The sequence below is a fragment of the Sciurus vulgaris genome, assembly GCF_902686455.1.
Source record: "Sciurus vulgaris genome assembly, chromosome: 8".
Taxonomy (NCBI): domain Eukaryota; kingdom Metazoa; phylum Chordata; class Mammalia; order Rodentia; family Sciuridae; genus Sciurus; species Sciurus vulgaris.
In genome coordinates this window covers 13,598,281-13,616,827 of record NC_136468.1, presented here as the reverse complement: position 1 = coordinate 13,616,827, position 18,547 = coordinate 13,598,281, and the positions used below count along the sequence as shown (strand labels likewise).

General features: G+C 40.7%; 2 protein-coding genes across 2 annotated transcripts; both read right to left on the bottom strand.

The window, feature by feature from the left end:
* Positions 1-314: 314 nt before the first annotated feature.
* Positions 315-3,422, bottom strand: LOC306667216 (serine protease 58-like; the record flags this gene model as incomplete). The annotated part of the gene is made up of 5 exons (XM_079149669.1): positions 315-464; positions 553-692; positions 1,941-2,197; positions 2,405-2,543; positions 3,383-3,422. 5 exons carry the CDS (start codon positions 3,420-3,422, stop codon positions 315-317), a joined length of 726 nt encoding a protein of 241 aa, XP_079005795.1.
* A 4,063-nt stretch (positions 3,423-7,485) lies between these two features.
* On the bottom strand, positions 7,486-16,957 carry LOC306668943 (putative inactive serine protease 58; the record flags this gene model as incomplete). The annotated part of the gene is made up of 6 exons (XM_079152660.1): positions 7,486-7,638; positions 8,007-8,149; positions 11,631-11,881; positions 13,307-13,460; positions 14,242-14,350; positions 16,886-16,957. The coding sequence occupies 6 exons, from the start codon at positions 16,955-16,957 to the stop codon at positions 7,486-7,488; spliced, it is 882 nt and encodes a 293-aa protein (XP_079008786.1).
* Between the last annotated feature and the right edge of the window lie 1,590 nt (positions 16,958-18,547).

The window sequence follows — 18,547 nt, the reverse complement described above, 5'->3', positions numbered from 1 at the left end:
TCCTCTTTCCAGTTTTTAACTTTCCCAAAACACAAAATATGGAATTCTATAAGTAGATAGTATGGTACCCCATGTGACTATGGAGTGGCCCCTTTGTCTATTTGTTAGAGAGTACACCATGTCCACTTTATTAACCCAAATTATTTAAGGAGTTTTTAAGTTTTCCACCTTCATTTATGGGAGGGAAGGTTACTGTGTATGAGTAAACAAGTGAGAGGTAAGCCTGGCACCGTCCCAGGAATCCATTTAATTCATTCTGAGATTGGACATGGGAGACGCTGTATCACATGGCCCAGAATTCCTGCTATGGGAGCTCAGTTGTTTTGGATTGTATTTTGAATCCAGGACATGTAGTGAAAAATACTAGCATAGATGCCAACATCAGCTCTTAAGATACATCCATCTGCAAAAGACAGGATTCCGTAAAGTACTCCATTGCAGACCGCGGGAGCAGCTGAGACTTCCTGCCAGCAGAAGGAAAACCAGGTTACCTTCCAGTCTCCACGAGGAAAAAGAGGAGAAAAGTAAGGCAGATTAATTAGAACATGTTACCCTGCAAGGCAGCCTCCTTCCTGGCACGATGCCCACACAGAACATAGTTTGCTTGATGTTTTGGGTTTTATAGCCTTCTTGACAATCCTTCCCAGAGATTACAGAGATGTTCACATTCTGCAGTGAGTCGGGTTCCTTGGCTAAAGAAAAGGGAGAAGCTGAACTTCCTTAACAGTTCTTCTACATACCAAGTCATCTTTACTTTCTCCCTCCCTTTTTAAAAAAAAATATATATGTATATATAAAATAATATATATATATATATATATATATATTAGTAATAGGTGCACATAATACTTCCATTTTTCTGTGGTGCTGAAACTCAAATCCAGGGCCTCATGCATGCTAAGCAAGTGCCCTACCACTGAGCCACAATCCCAGCCCCATCTTTCTCTCTTTTTCAACTTATTTCTCCTTCAATCATCAGAAAGGAAATACTGTGTGAAATGACAACTGCGGTAGTCAGGATGACCTGGGTACAGGTTACTGCATTAATAATTTCTTATGACACAAATGCCTGTCTCTTTATGAATGTGATTAAATGACTAGCTACAGAAAATCTATTAGGATTTACATGAAAATTTTGGGCTAAGATAGCCAGCAAACAGGTACAAAACAGAAAGTATGTTCATTTGACTTTTTGTTCAGGAAATCTGAATTGTAAGACATAGAAGAAAGCTTAGGTAGAATATCTAGTTTCAAATTCTATGTAGGACACTTCACTGATTAAAAAAAAAAGTATTGGTAGTCTTTTGGCAGTTTTCTGAAGAAATGAATATTATCCAGAATGTTCTCAGTTAAAAATATTTCTTTCTGGGCTGGGGTTGTAGTTCAGTGGTAGAGAGCTTGCCTAGCATATGTGAGGCACTGGGTTCAATCCTCTGCACCACATTAAAATAAATTAAAAAAAATTCTTAAATTTTAAACTAGATTGTCTCCTCCAGTTTTTTCATGAGGGAGTTTTGTGATTTAGCAAAATAGTATTTCTTATGCTTCATATTTTAATATTTATTTTTTGGTATTTCAAGGCTTTAAGTTGCTTTATTGCTTGAAATGGTTTGAAAACAGTGTTGTGCTTCACTTTCAGCATTAAGGAAACTGAAGCTCTGAGATAAAATGAAACTAGGACTATATACTTATGTCTTCTTTCCACTGAAACCGCTTCTATCATGCATGAAAGCAGAGAAGATAGAAAGATACAGCAGGGAAATGGTATAAAGGACTCCTTGAGTAATGGACAGGGGAAGGGAGTCGTCTGAAAGGGATGTATGAAGAGGCCTGGAAAGAGTTTCATTCAGCAGAATTGCAGAGGCTGAGATGAGAGCATTCAGGAGCATGGCTAATTCCAAGAGAATGTCATTGAATTCTCACACATGTTTCAGACTCACAGATATCACAAAGGTTGTAGCCCCAGGTGGTGACCATGCACATAGTATTCACGGGGACAGGTTGGTTAGGCAGTTTGACCAGTTTCACATAGTTATTGAGCTCAATCACTCTTTTCAGCTTGATTAACATGAGGTCATATTGGATCGAAGAGATTGAGAAGTATGGATGATGAATAATCTTCTCATAACCGACCACCTGCACATTACGTTCCTTCTGGTCTGATGGGTTTGTGATCCCCAGCACCACCTGAAGCCTCCTGGAAGGATATAGATGTTCACCACAGTACTGAACATAGATGGCTTCTCCATCCTATGGACCTTCCCTAGCCCACAGACTTTTTTCTCTAACACTGAATGCCCCTCCCCCAAGAATCTTCCTAACCCCATTTAATTGGGAGATAGTCCTGGGCAGTGTCCCACCTGAAAACCCAAAGGGTAGTGTGACTTTGGAGCTTATTACTCACGGCAAGTTGCAATGTGCAGCTGTGATCACCCAAAGTGGGTGGATCAGGGCTCCTGTGCAGGGCAGGTAGTCAGATTTCAGGTAGACCAAGTAAGATGGGGTAATGCCATTTGTGTAATCTGGATTATAGGCAAAGGCACCTGGAAAGAGAAACATTGACAAGAAATTCTGAGATTTTTCAGAAGTCATTGAAAAACCAAAGGAAAAATATTTAATAGGCGCTTCAAGTTCCCCAACCCTTCTCTGGACACTTTTAAGTGTAAACTAAACCTATAAAATGACTTTGTTCTGGGCTGGGGTTGTGGCTCAGCGGTAAAACACTTGACTAGTATGTATGAGGCACTGGGTTCGATTCTCAGCACACATATAAACAAATAAAATGAAGGTCCACTAACAACTACAAAAAAAATGACTTTGTTCTAAAACATGAAGAAACTAATAAATGATAGAAATATGCTTACCAAATCAAAAGGTATTTGCTTTTTTAAATGCCAATACATATTCTTCAAATGTTTTCTTACATACTTTTCAAATCCAGTGTATTAGTGTTAAATCAGCTTATTTCAAAGTCATTTTTGCCGATTTTAGAATGCTTTCTCAAGTTTTATTCCTTTTCTCCCAAGAAGAATGCAAGCAGAATGATCTAGGTGCCAACACAAGGACTTTTCAATACTCTGCCATGCCCGTGAGTTGTGAAATCCCTGCCTCACTCCCATTCTCTCACCCCAACATCAATCCTGGTCAGAAAGGTCCAGAATCAGTTCTTTCTTAGGAATGGGTCTGGAACGGGTGTCAATATCCAGGCCTCCCACAAGCATACAAGCAAACAACCCTAGGTCAGGCAGGCAGGCACTGGTGGGGACAGAGAATCAGTCCTACATCTCAGGTCTGGCATGGTGCCTCCTGTCTTGATCCATCTTGCATCCTTTCCCCAGGATTTCTCTTTGGCGAACACAAAGCCATCTTTGCAGATACTCACCAGACAGGTGTAAGAGAGCCCAGACGAAGATAAGCTTCATGATAATGGGAAAACCTTTTGCGGGGATACGTTTCAGCTCAGAGCCTCTGAGCTGAAACAGGGGGAGGTGGGCGGGGAAAGGATTAAATTAGATAAAGCAAGAGGAGCTCTGGGGTTGAGTAAAAGTCGTATCCAAATTCTTTCAGTGGCAGGATTCAGTGCCCAAAATGTTGTTCATCCTTCAAACTAGGGGGTTGGTTTCTGCTGTTGCAGGGAAAGGAAAACAGGTTGGTGACTTTGTCCCTGACACAGTTGAAAGTATTTCTGGAATCCTGAGTCCCCCCACCTGCTCCTTTCGGGCATGAAAGTACCTAACCTGACAGAAGTTGAAGTTCACAGTTTCTCCACAGCCGCCTCCTTTCTGGCTTCTGCAGGTAGTTTCATCTCTAAACTACACTGACCCCTCCTGTCTCTGTGATGCTGAGCCCCACTTGTGTGACACTGCTGGACGTGTCCAGTCCTCTGGCACTGCCATGGCTCCCTCTGCTGAACACTAAAATCCTCTTTGAAATACTTTAGTCCTTTTCTTTCTGAAGCATCTTGAACTGATGCTGGAAATTTATTGCTGCGAAGTGCAAAATGGTGGAGTCACTTAAGAAAATAGTTACAATTTACTTACCGAGCTAAACATAGCCTTGCCAGAGAATCCACCAATGACACCCATTGGTATTTATCCAAATGAGTTGAAAACTAATGTCCACAAATAAGGCTGCACATGGATGTTTATAGAAACTTTATTCAAAATTACCAAACCTTGGAAGCAACCAAAATGTGCTTCAGTAGGTAAGTGGATAAACAGTGTGGTGCAGATACAGAATGAAATATTATGCAAAAAAAAAAAATTTAAAAATGAATGACATGGAGAAAACTTAAATGTGTATTGTTCAGTGAAAGAAGTCAGTCTGAAAAGCATATACACAGTATGACTCCAATTATATGACTTTTGAGAAAAGGCAAAATTACAGAGAGAGATCAGTGGTTGCCAGGGTTTGGGGAAAAAGAGGGATGAATAGGTTAATCACAGGGCAATTTTAGGATGGTGCAGTTATTTTGTATAATCTGGGAACATTATATATTTGATGATGTCCATAAATCTGTGCGATATGAGGGAATTAGTTAATATGTCAATGTTGGTTCATTGATTGCCCCAAGGTTATCTCATGAAAGATGTTAATAAGAATAGATTACTCAGTGGTAGAGTCTTGGTGGGCATACTGTATGTCTTCTAGCTTTTTGTATGCTTAAAAATTTCATAAAATGCTGGAGAGAAGTTTTTAAATATCGAGATACATGCTTTAGTGCACAGAGTTCAAGGTATTTCCTAGTTTACATGGTGTGTTAGAAGAGGGTCCCCAGGCATCATGCCTTTCCCGGGTCTTACAGAAAGGTTGAGAGCTGGTGTAGTCTAAACAGGAGAGGAAAAGTAATCCAAGGAGAGGGGAAAACTAGCAAAGATATGAATGACTGAAGCAATACGGCACGTTTGCGGAAGTGTAATGAAGTGTTGCAGAAAGAGTTCTCAGACAGGTACAGAGGTAAGTGGAAATCACATAATGGAAGTTTTCTTACATAAGCCTCACCCACGTAGCATAAGACTTGCCTAAGTCTTATTCATGTAGGAGATTAAAAGCCAAGAAATTCATGATTTGAAAAAATTTGTTGAATCTTGTTGGATATGAACCCTAAGTCCCATGTTTATGCCCTACATACATAATCCCCTTCCCTTGAATGTGGTGAGCACAATGTAGTCAAGGTGATGGGGTGTCACCCACATGATTGTGTTATTATGTAATAAGGTGTGTGTGTGTGTGTGTGTGTGTGTGTGTGTATGTGTGTGTGTGTGTGTGTGTGTGTATGTGTGTGTGTATGTGTGTGTGTGTGTGTAGCTAGTGTGCAAATGCAGGCTCACAGTGCTGGTTTCATGAAGTAGTAGCTGTGTTTAGGAAGACAGAGGGGAAGGAAGTCATACTGAAGATGCCCAGTGGTTGGGAAACTTTATCAACTAAAGGATAGCGCAAGGATCTGAAGCTGGTTTTCAGCTGACAACCCAAAAGAGTCAAGGCCCTGTGTCATATAAACACAAGGAAATGAATTCTTCCAATAGCTTGCATAAACACAGAAACAAATTCTTCCCCTGCAGGTTTGTTAGACAATCCAGCTAAGACTGGCCTGGACTCCCAACCCAGAAACTGGGAGATGATAAAAGTGTGGTGTTTGGAGTCATGAAGTCTCTGGTCAGGACCTTAATGCAGCATTGAAAAACTAATCAAATGTATACTGTGTGCTAGTTCTTTATTAGATATCAATGATTGAATGGTAAGGGAGATGAGGATCTTGAGCTCACCACAGTCTGATTAAGGAGATGTCATGACAATTACCATCGTGGATGTCCTGGTATGGGAAGTGAAGTGGGGTGGAGAAACATTTAACAGAAGATCCCCCTTTGGGAAGTGATTTCTGAGACCTGAAGGGTAAGTAGAAACTAAACTCTTGAATAGATGGGGAGAAGTCTCTGTAAAAATGAACCAGGGTCAAAAGAGCAGGGTATGAGGAGAGACACCAGCAAGGAGACACAGCCAGGGGACACAGAACAAATGTTTCAGAAGTTCTACAACCAGAGAGAAAGCAGTCAGAGAGCAGGTACAGGAAGCATGGCTTTGGGTTCTGTATTTTAGATGAGAGGATTCAACTTGCTTAAGTGAAGGCAGGAAGAAGTCAACAGAGAAGAAAAGATAGATAGGAGGTACAAAAACACACAGGAGAAATTCGTTCTTATGTTCTATAGCAGTGAGGTAAAATAGTCTTTGATATCTTATGATCTATTTCAAAATTATTTAGAAGGTCTCAAAGTTTTCCTACAAATAGAAGTGATAAATGCTCAAGGAGATGGAAACGGTAATTTTCCTGATTTTATCGTTATGCATTGTATACATGTCTCAAATTCTAGTACTATGCCCCATAAATAGGTACAATATTATGCATCAATAGAAAATAGCAAAAATGTGTATAAATACATTCAAGCCAAAAAGAAGAAGTGATATAGAAGAGTAAAGATAATCGATAAAGCAGATCTGTAAGGAAGCTAGGGGAGATGGGTGTGTTTACAGAGTTGGTGGAGGTAGGCTTTACTAGAAGATGTCTCCCCAGGTCCCAAGCCAGTAGCCATCTGCTAAAACTGACCATTGTGTCCAAGGTGTGAGAGGAGAGGAGAAGATCCAAAATGGCTACTGCGAAGATAGGAAGACAATCAACTTGGAAAACACAGAATTAAGTGCTGTAGACATTTCCAGAAATGCTCAGTTGAAGATTTTATTAAAAAAAAACAATGCTGTCACAAATACAGATGTGATTCATTAAGGGGGCAAGAGCCTGGGCAGTAAATCAGAGCCAGGAAGTGAGGAACACAGGGATGAAACTGGGAGAGAAGGCAGGTTAAGAGAGACCCACATTTTCAATGGGACCAACACTTACAAGACACCTGGAATCTTTTCACATTCTTTCTCTTTCTCTACCATTTATTTTCTACCTTCAGATGTTACTTGTGTTCATATATTTTTCTAGGACAAGTCAGTCACACTTTTATTTGCTTTTCTGACCTTAATTCAATAGAGTCCTCGGTTTTTTGATACCTCCCCAATTGTCTGCCTCCTTGGTGATTCCTCCCATGATTCCACCTCCTGGAATACTTAACTTTATGGCCTCAGAGGTTATTGCTCAACTCAATGATAACAGTTGTTACAAGGTATCAGAATGGACTAACCAATGGCAAAGGTCATTTCATACTTACACAGGTACCTCCAGCATATGCAGTGTGTATTAAATAGCTGGAGGTCCCATAATTTTTGCATGAACAACAAATAGTTGAAGCGTTGCTAAATTTCTCATTTCAAAATTCACATGATAAAGAAAGCAGCAGTCATGACATAAATTTCTGGTGCCTTTTTTTTTTTAATTGAAATATCTCCCCTTGGGCTAATCCAGGAATAGAAAAGATGAAGAGAGTCATTGATCCAGTGTAGAAATCCCAAAGAGATCATGCAGAGGGGATGGGGAACAGAGGCACCTCAATAAGATTCCATGATTTTCATGATCCATCTTGCATAGGCATGAATTCGTGTGAAGAATCCTTCATTTCCTAGGGTATAACCTCCTTTTGACCAGCTCAAGATTCCATGCAATCTCCCACTGCAGATGGCTAGAGCAGCTGAAACTTCTTGCTAGAAAGAAGGAATAGGTCTATGTAACTTTGTCCTCAACACAAGAGTAAATCATAAGTGACACATTATAGTAGCAAAACCATCTAAGGGAATGGACTTCTTTTGCTTGAGAGGTGCCAAGCCTCTCTTCACTTCTAGAGAGGTCTCATCCTTCTCAGTTCAAGCTTGACCCACCCTGAGTGTCAGCAGGGGAAAGGACAGATGGTCGACCCCAGATCTCTCCCACTCTGAGAAGGAGACTGAATTCCAGGCTGAAGACTGATGACTGAAGGGAGAGAACTTCAGCTCTCTGCCCTTTACTCTGTGGAGGGTTTTGAAGATGAGTACCCTATGGTCATTTCTCCACCCTATGGAACAGGGAAAAATACCTTTATTTTAGTTATGAGGCTTAGAGGTTGTCCCACACACATGATGTTTACTTTTGCTCTTTCTTGTTGTTGGAGTACATTGTAGCAGTCACTGGAGGAGAGAGGGTATTGGCTTATCCATGTAATGATGTCTGGGTCACTGTCTGGGAAGGAGAAGACAAATGGACTTCTGAGTTACACTCCTTATCACAAGTGTCTTTGTGATCAACCCTTATATTGTAGACAAATTCAACTCTGAGCATATTTCAACACACATTCCACCCTTCTTAGGGTTCCTGGTTCACAATTTCCATGTCGGAGAAGCAGATCCTTAAGTCCCCCTTCCATCAGTCCCCAAACCTCTAAGTTTCTCTCTATGGTGCATAACGTATAAAACTTTGAAACAACTAAACAACTATGAGTGGCCAAGAGAAGTCAGACAGTGAAAAGGCCATGTCTCCCTGTGGTCTGCACACTTTTCCTTTTGGCATCTACTTCATTTTCTTTACATTGGGAACTATTTTTACTCTATGTACAGAGCTACTTTTCAAATTGCAGTCATGTGTTCCCAATGATGGTTTCCTGTTGTGAGAAATGACACATCAGACCACTTCATTGTAAGATCATCACAGAATGTACCTTACAGACCTCGATGGACAGCCCACTGCACACCCAGGCTGTGAGCGACCTAGGCTACACGCACACAGGCATGTTACTGTACTGGACAGTGGAGGCAATGGTAAGGATTGCTGTATGTAAACCTATCTGAAAAGATATGGTGAAAATATGAGGCAATAAGAATTTTTCAATTTCTTTATAATTTTATGGGATCAGTGTTATATGTCTTCCATCACTGAAACAAGTGGTACATGATTTTAAATAGACTATTTATAAATTGATTGTTTAGAAGTATGTTATCTGTGTTTTGGGAGTCTTGTTGAGGAAGTCTGATCCTAAGCCAACATGATGAAGATTCAGACCTACTTTGTCTCTTATTTGGTGCAGGGTCTCTGGTCTAACTCCTAAGTTCTTGATCCATTTTGAATTGAGTTTTGTGCAGGGTGAGAGATAGAGGTTTAATTTCCTTTTACTGCATATGGATTCCCAGTTTTCCCAGCACTATTTGTTGAACTGGCTATCTTTTCTCCATTGTATGTTTTTGGCTCCTTTGTCTAGTATGAGATCACTGTACTTTTGTGGGTTTGCCTCTGTGTATTCTATTCTGTACCATTGGTTTGCCTGTCTCTTTTGGTGCCAATATCATGCCATTTTTATTACTGTTGCTCTGTAGTATAGTTTAAGGTTTGGTACTGTGATACCTCCTGCTTCACTCTTTCTGCTCAGGATTGTTTCGGCTATTTGAGGTCTCTTATTCTTCCACATTTTGACCCAGTTATCCCACTCCTCGGTTTATTAAAATCAGCATACTACAGTAACACAGCCATATCAATGTTTATAGCAGCTCAATTCACAATAGCTAGATTGTGGAACCAACCTAGATGCCCTTCAACAGTTGAATGGATAAAGAAATTGTGCTATATATACACACTATGAAATATTATTCAGCCATAAAGAAGAAGAATAATATTACATTTGCAGATAAATGGATGGAACTGGAGAATATCATGCTAAGTGAAATAAGCTAATCCCAAAAAACCAAAGACTGAATGTTTTCTCTGGTAAGTGAATGATGATATATAATGGGGGTGGGGGTGGGGGGAGAAGAATGGAGGAACTTTAGATTATGTAGAGGGAAATGAGAGGGAGGAGGGGGCGGGGCTATGAAAGGTAGTAAAATGAGACAGACATCATTACCCTGTGTACATGTATGATTACATGAGTGGTGTGAATCTACATTGTGAACAACCACAGAAACAAAAACTGGTGCCCCATTTGTGTACAGTGAATCAAAGTGCAGTCTCTAAAAATAAAATAATAATGATAATAATAAAGAAAAAGTGTGTTATCTGTATGTATAGACCTATTTCTCCCTCAGAGGTCATATTATTCATCTCTTTCATAGAAGTTGTTTTTATACCATCAATTCAGGATGCAGGGACTCTGGCTACAGGATTCTGTGATTTTAATCTCTGGTAGAGAGTATAAAGGAAGAAGGAAACAAAACAATGGTCAGAGACTGATCACACTAAGCCTGGTGGCTCTTAAGGAGCAGGATTTTTCAGATAGGATATATCCAATAAAATGCCCCAAAGCAGATTAGACCAGAAAGTGTCAGAATAAAAAAAAACAACCCCCCCCCCAAAAAAAGAAAAAAAACAGAGAGAAGTTATAAACATAAAAACAGTTTTGTTTTTATGGGTCCTAATTAAAATACAAGCTAGAGGAGAAAAATTACTTGAAATAATAATTCTTAATCAGTATGAGGAGCCCAGCAGGAGATCTTACAAAGGGATGGTCTCTCACTGTTGCTGACATGCACAGCCCACACTATAAAAACCTTTGCGTGGTTTTATTTTGTTTTCAAATGGTATGTAAAGGAGCACTTTTGTAAGGCGGGATACAAATTGCTTTAAATAAGACTTATTCATTCAAGGACAGAATCGCATGTCATAATTTGTTCAGAAAATATATTCACCTACGATTCCCAGGTGCTTTGTTTCTAAATTGAAATGTGAAGTTGCAACACACTGAGAATATAAAAGTTCCCACTTCTTATTTTTGCTTTTTAGAGAGTAATGACTTTTAAAGTCCTACTTTATTTGTTTTTACAGAACAGACAGACCACCTGTAGGTGCCTGATACAGGGCTTAAACCTGATTTGACAGGTTTTGATAATACTTAGGGGGAGTGTAAGTGGTTACTAGCAGCCACGAGATGTTGTCTGACACCAACAGATACACCGACTTTCCTCACAAAGTGCCCTTGAGAGGACAGTCTCCCAGAGACATCAAATCTCTGCTCATCCAACTTTGGGCTCACCGGGGAGGGGGATGCCTGTCTACAACATGGGCAGTGACTGTTTTTCTTGTAAGTACATCAGGCCAGGAAGACACTTACAGTAAGTCATGATAATCAACGCTCCGTGAACCACCCAAGTCTCTGTCTCTATGGGGAGCTCTCAGATGTATCAGTAGGTATGAGATTAGTAATTTCTTCAGAGAACCAGCTCTGGTGACAGGACAGGTGGATCCTCAGCCACCCTCCTCTCTTTCAGAGTCCCCCAGAATGAATGAATAACCGAGGCTGTGCACATATCTTGTTGCTTCACCTTGTTCACCTTGCCATGTAAGTTTTATTTTTCTCCCCACTCTCTCCTCATGAAGTACAGGGTGAACTCTTTGCAAGTCTCAATAAGCAGTCACCCTTTGTCCCTGGCTGTCTGTGTGTGAGGACTCCCGGCTTCCCCACATTTATTTTAATTCAGTTCCCTGGACTCTAATCTTAAATGTCCTAGACAAACGACCATTCCTGACTCCTCCATTTGTTGGTGTCAGATTAGCTGTCCCATTGCAGGTTTCTGAATTTTATCTTTGACCTCCAGTTCTCCACATAAAGTTCCACATAAAGCAGAAATCACTCTAGGTGCAGCACATTGCCTCATACCAGCTCTTTCCATCAAGGGTCTCTCACAACATTTTCCCAGCTCCAACCTCCCCAGGATGAAGGACAGAGTTAAACACCTACTGTTTTTGTAGTCATCCCAGGTCCAGGTGGAGATAAAGCAGGACTCATTAAATACCGTGGGCTCCAAAGCGACCGCAATGGTTCCCACGTAGGTGTTGAGCATTGCAGGCTTGGAGAGTTTTATCATCATCAGGTCATTTTGCAGAGAGTAGGCATCAAAGTCAGGGTGAGACACAGTCAATGAATAATTCCGAAACTGTTCCTTTTTATTTTTGATGCTGGGTTGATAAACCCCTAATCGAATTTTGACACTTTAGAAGAAAAAAAGCAAGGAAATGACAAAGAGGAGAGTCAAGACTGTCATACTCCAAGAAATGCCAGAAGTCACCTTCTCCAATCATCTTAATTTTATTTATTAACCTGAAAGCTGCCTATCCTTGTCTGTAGAATAATACTTGTGTGACAGGACCATTGTATTATAGATATGCTTATATGAAACCTGACACACTCAAGAGAGTCTGTTGTTAAGATTTGGATAATCTGAATTAGGAGGTGGTAGGGATGGTGCCACAGCTGGTGATTTCAGAGTGCTCTGTCTACTCTACGCCATCCTGATATTCCTAGGTGTTTGGGTGATCATCTTAGGTCCAGACCACTATCCTTGCCATGTGTTGTCTACATTGATTAAGGACTCACGAGACTCTACTAGTAGTTTGTTGGGACTGCCAGAAACATTTTTCCCTTATATTCCCCATTTGGATTCACCCACCTCCTTTTCCAGCAGTCTAATCATGCAACATCTCTAATCATTCCTGGATTCTAATAACCTGCCGAAAGCAGTTCTTGTGTTAGATATGGGTGATAGAAAGAACATCTGATTTTTCAACTCTAGGTCCAGGAGAATGAGAACTGTCTTATTTCCTGTTTGTTCCTCCTAATACAGAGAGGAAGCTTTCAATCTGTGTTGGAATAAACTGTCTTGAACAACCAAGTAGCTAAGAGTTCTGAGTTTGAAATGGCCCTTTATACTCTTGCAGTTGAGTAGGACTCTCTCACATGACACATTCTCATGCCTCACAATAGTGCAGATGAGACATTATTATGTATCATTACTGTGCACCATGTCCTCCTGCCTTCCTGTTACCTGCATGGTGGGACTCTGCCTAAGAGGCAATTCTTGTCCTAAGACTATCCCTTGACCCATTATGCTCAGTCAATACCAGTTCTTTAGTTGGCCAAATGCCTTATCTTTTCTACCTCAGAAACTATAAGAATATTGCTCCCTGGATCTTGAATACCCTCCATGCTATATGTGCCTGGCTGCTTCTTCTTCTTCCTGTTGCTCTCATGTCTTCAGAGAGGCCTGACAGGTACCCCTAATACTTTTCCTTTATATTGCAGCTTGCTTCCTCTACCAGAATGGAAGTTCCAAGTGGGAAAACTGATTTCCATCTTGTTTCCTCACTGTCTTCTCAGTGCATGAAGCAGCTGCTGCCATATACTAAATGTCTGATTAATATTTGTTGATGAGAGAATATTATTCATTTCCCATGAAAATATTATGACATTTTCCTTTTGATCTCTCTTAAAGTACCCAACTGTGTATTCTATTAGAAGGAAGATTCTCTACCTTCATGGATCTTCTAGTTCAACCAAAAGCTTTATGGGCTATTTCACCAGACTTACTTCTATTTGAAGATTCTCTCCCAGATTCCCACAAGCAAAGGGCTACTTACGGTAAGGGGCAGTGGGCAGCTGTCAATACCCACTGAGGGTGGATGAGAGCCCCAACACAGGGTTCTGGGCTGGACTGCAGATAGACCATGTAAGGAATTGTAAAATCATCTGGTAGTTTTATCTTTTCAATAGAAATATTTTTCTGAGTGACTCCTGGAGAATTGAGGGGTCACAGGTGGGTAGAGAGACAAAGAAGAGAAGAGACTGTGACTGGATAGGCTGGGTGTTTGCTAATGGAAAGTTTTCAAGGATAGTATCAGGTTCTTTAGTTTATTTTTGACATTTTATAAAATAAGAGAAAATCATCCATGCCATCTAAGTCATACACATTAAAGAATTTGACATGTATTTTTTGCTTGAGATGAAATTATATTGAAGTTCTGTGACACTAACTTATGGGCTCATCTCATGTTGATGAGAAACGCTCATTGACAGTACTATGTGTTATAAAACTGAAAATCTATATGAATGCTCTAAATACATTATTTTAAAAATTAGCTTTTGACAAGAGTAGGTGTACAAAACAAAAGACTACTTGAAGGAGTGGGATAACAGGGGCTTCAAGAGCCCCTGAGCTGCCTGCCCTCTCTTCCTGGACCCACATCCTCAACTAACCATCTGTTCTTGGAAAGGAAAGTGCGTCTGTGCAGGAGAAAAGGCAGTCTAGAAAATTACATGCTCAAGAGCTCAATGAGAGGGTCCCAGGACCAAATAGGGCATTGCAGTGAGTACATCCTGAGTTGCTCACAGACATCAGAAGGGCTCAGAAAGCACGTCTAGAGGACAAGCTGTTTATTTGGAGGGCTTCCTTTGATCTCCTGCAGCAGATACCACTTTCTTCAACTGGCTTCACTTCCTAGCTCTTAGTTGTGGCTATACACTATCCTTCCAATCCCTGGATATTACCCTACAGGAACCAGGCCCAATCTCTCACCAGTGGCGCTCAAGAATATGAGGATGAGACAACCCTTCATGGCGGACTGCGATCCCTCTAGAGCAGAAAGTTGATCCAAATCTGAGTCCTGAATCCTTGACAAGAACAGCTGGGAGATTGAGGGGTAAGGAGAGAAACAAGGGTCTTACAGGAGTCTTAAATCAGTTCTCATCAAGATCTGTAAGGCATCAGTGGGAGCCAACTCGGATGTGGGCCAAGGAGAGGAAGGGGCAGACCCAGCAAGTTCTGGGGCTTCCTCTCTGATCCCTGAAATCTCCCAAGGCATCTTTATGTACCTGCTGACTCCTTCCCTCCCTCTCTGTGACATAGCCTTTCTTTGTTGTCCCCTCCTTCCTTTGTGACTTTAAACCTCTCTCCCTGCCCTCCCCTGCATCTCCTTTCTTCTGGAGTGCCTCTGTGATCTCCACTGACTCTCAGAACACTGGGGTAGAAAATGCACTTGATAAATCTCTTTCTTTTCTCCTTAGTTTGGTGATGAGGAAGTTGATATTCTCACAGGAGTTAGTGGCAAAGTCAGAACTCAGACGGAAGTCTCAAGATTCCCTGTGACAAGGTTGTGCTCTACCTGCACCCTGTGTGCTCCCGGAAAACAGTGATAGATAAGAAATTCCCTTATCCTTTTGCGTTCTGGAAAATGAATTACACAAGAACCTCCTTCCCACAAGACTTGGATCCGACTTCCCACGCACTTTTCCTCGTGGTTCCATGAAGACATTGAGTCACTCCCTTGTCGACCTGTGACAGGTCAATCAGATCTTTCCCCCTTTTCTTATACCTGATGACAAGGCCAGACAGCAACCCTCCAAGTCCTCACCTTTTGTTTCATGAATAATGAGCAGAATGTCGTATATGGAAGCCTCATGGAGAGGCCATGCAGAAGTGCTCTGGTCCAGTCACGCTGACGTCCCAGTCAACGGGCAGCATCAACTACCAGACGTGTGAGTGAGGGCACCTCTGAGGTGGCTCCATGCCCAGCCACCAGCTGGCTGTAAATGAGCGAGTGACCCCAAGCGAGAACTACTAAACACGCCTTGTCAGACCCTAATAAATAACAACGAGAACCATAAATGATGGCTGTTACTTTACTCCAATAAATTGGAGGTCCTTTAAAATGCAGTCTCGATAATCAGAACAGGTGGCAAATCACTTCCAACTCTCCTCCATTTTTAATGGTGGGGACTGAAGTGAGTTTTCTTAAGGGGTGGTGATTAGGCTTGAGTGAGGAGGTTCCTTATGAAAAGACCCCCCTCAATCTTAAGGGTCTCAAAAGAGACTTTTTCACTGCCTAAGATATTATGGGATCTAGTCCTAATATCCACTTTTCATCCTCTTCTGGTTTTCTTTAATCCCACATTGGAGCTGAAATTCTGGGAAGTGATGCCTTCATGGAGGAGATCTCAAGATCCTCTGGAGAAGGTTTGTCAGTGTGCGTGGTAAATAGTAAATGTTATACAAACGTTGGTTAAGTGAAATGATTCTAACTTTAGGAGCCCCATATTTTCAAGGCCTTCAGGGATGCCACTTTTATCTTAAGGCCTAAATAGTGTTGGAATATATCTAAATATTTCTTACAGTTCAATGTGTATTCACATAATGGTAAGAAACATGGGTTCTGGAGTCCAACTGGGGTTCAGTTCCTAGGGACTTACTAGCTGCCTTGTCCTGAGAAAAACATTTAATCTTTTAAGCTTCAGTATTCTAATGGGAAGAATATTAGGATATATTTTCATACAAACACTGTGAGGATAAATATTACTTTGCCTTATGTCTTAATATTTGCTACTGATTGCTACTGTTCTATTTTTTGCCTCTACAAAAGTGAGAAACTATTCTTGCATCCTGTAAGAAGAAGATAAACAAACAAAAAGCCTTCAATATGTTCCCAGTCCTTAGAATTGTTTTGGTTTCAGCACTGTCCTGGAACTTGGTTCTTCCCGAGGTCAGGAATTGAGAATCTTTGAGCATTTGTGGATTCTCTTTTTGGGAAAGTGCATTATTCCCTGCAGTTCTGTTTCACTGGGGACATCCCGTGACCAACGTGAGGCTATGGACATTTGCAGGAGGGTAAGGATGGGACTGGGGAGCACAAGATGCCTCCAGAGCATCTACATGCTGTGTGCATCGCCCCCTGCTTTGTCCCTAGAGGTGAGTGTCAAGGGGTTTGTAAAGTAGTAACTATTAATAGTCACTTTTGTGAACTAAATATCCTGGACATTTCATTGAAAACAAATATTATCTTTCATCAAACCTAACACCTGTTTATTGGGAAACATTCAGAAAAGGAACTCCCACATGAAGCAGCAATGATAAAACACCAGAACTTCACTCAGAGCTGTCTACTGTCCACACACCGGGCATTACAAAGCTATCTTTTGTGCTTTGTCCTCTTCTATGTAATTTCCCCCTTACCAATAATTCAGTAGTTCTTTATGTTAAAAGGCTTCTTCTTCATACTGCAGATGTGCTTTCTATTTCTTGTCTGGATCTTGGATGATACGGTATTTGAAGAAAAAATTTTGGAAGCACCCAGAGTTATAGAAAAGTAGTTTTCAGTCGAACGAAGGCCTTTGTCTTTGTGTCCTTTAGCAACGGTGGTCCCTACCATCCTGCTGGTTCTCCTTACCCTGGACGTGGCTGGCTTCTTATGGGAAATCTCACCTTTCACCCTATGCTGGTCTTGGAGCTCATTACCCATTATTCTATCTCATTCTCCACACCAGATTCAACTTTGAAACAAAGTAGAAAAAAATTTTTCTGGATGGTCCTTGGGAAATTGAAGAAGAGAATTAGTATTGTCCATCATACAGCTGGACTTTTATAAAGATCTGTCTTTATTATTTTTAAAATTTTCTTCTGTAGTCTTATCCTTTCTCACCCCTTCTCCTCCTCATGTATCTACTTTCCTTTTAAAAAGGATTATTGTTCTCGCCAATTAGATCTCATCTTCAGGTTGCCCAGCCCACACAACAGAACATATACAATTAGCTCTCGCTTGGGATGCTGAAACTCTCCCATCCCAAGTAGCTTATGAAAGTATAGAGTCAACAAAAATGTTAATGATTACGATAGGAGGAAGGGGGTTAAATTACTCAGCTAATGATAAAAATATTTAAATCTTGAAATGAGATTTTTAAAAAATATATGTACAGCAATTATAAAAATAAGAGGAACTGATGAAGGGGAAGGGAAGTAGATGAAACAGGACATACCTAGATGGCACCTCTTATGATTCCTAGAAGTGCATGATCCTTACTTTGGTTTTAAGACCTTTTCTTTCTAACAACAGATATAGATCATGGATGTTATGAGAAATAATCACAACACAAACTTACGTGAACCATAGAATTTCTCCTTATAAATAAAGGCAAAGCAAATTGTCAGCTCCTTGGTCATAGGACTGTATTTTCTACTTGGAAAACAAAGTTGTTATTACTACCCTCAGATCTTGGAGCTAGAAGCTGGCCTTGGAGAACACCTGTGGTCTTTCACTTGTCTCTCCTCTAGTTTTCTTTTGGTAAAGAAGTCGCAGATACAGAGTTGATAAGACAGAAGGCCACTGCAAATATGAAGAGACAGTAGAAATAAAGGTGGTCAATTGAAATATGAATGTGGATTATGCATATCAGATATATCTTTATATTAATGATTTTCATGTTACTATAATGAAATACCTGAGTCAATTAATTTATATACAGAAAAAGGTTATTTTGGCTTCTGTTGGTTACATATGTTCTGGAAGTGTCAAAGATTTGATAGCCCAATTGCTCTGGGCCTCAAGCAAGGGCAGCACATCATGCCAGAGCATGTGAATCATTTACACAGTAGAGTGAGCCATTTACATCATGAGCCAGAAAATAGTGAGAGACACTGAGACACAGGGGTTCCACTGTCCATTGGAGGGCATTTTCCCAATGATCTAAGGAGGTTCCACTAGACCCCACCGCTTGAATGTACACAGCATTTTCCCATATTGCCACTTGGGACCAGAACATTAATACACAGACCTTTGAGAAGAACTCTCTGTATTCAAAGTCTAACATAATAAGCTCTGTGAACTGGCTATTTTCATGTGTGGGAATACATACACACACGTGTGTGCGTGTGTGCGTGTGTGTGTGTGTATTACCATGGACTACTGGGGTAGTGTTAGAAATAGTGTTAGAGGGCATACACAACCAACAGATTAGTTTTCTTGAAGGAATTTGTTGTGCCTCAGGTGAGAATACTACATCAGTAAGTGGAGGAAAAAATGAGTTGCTTATTCTAGATGAGCTTAGAACTTGCA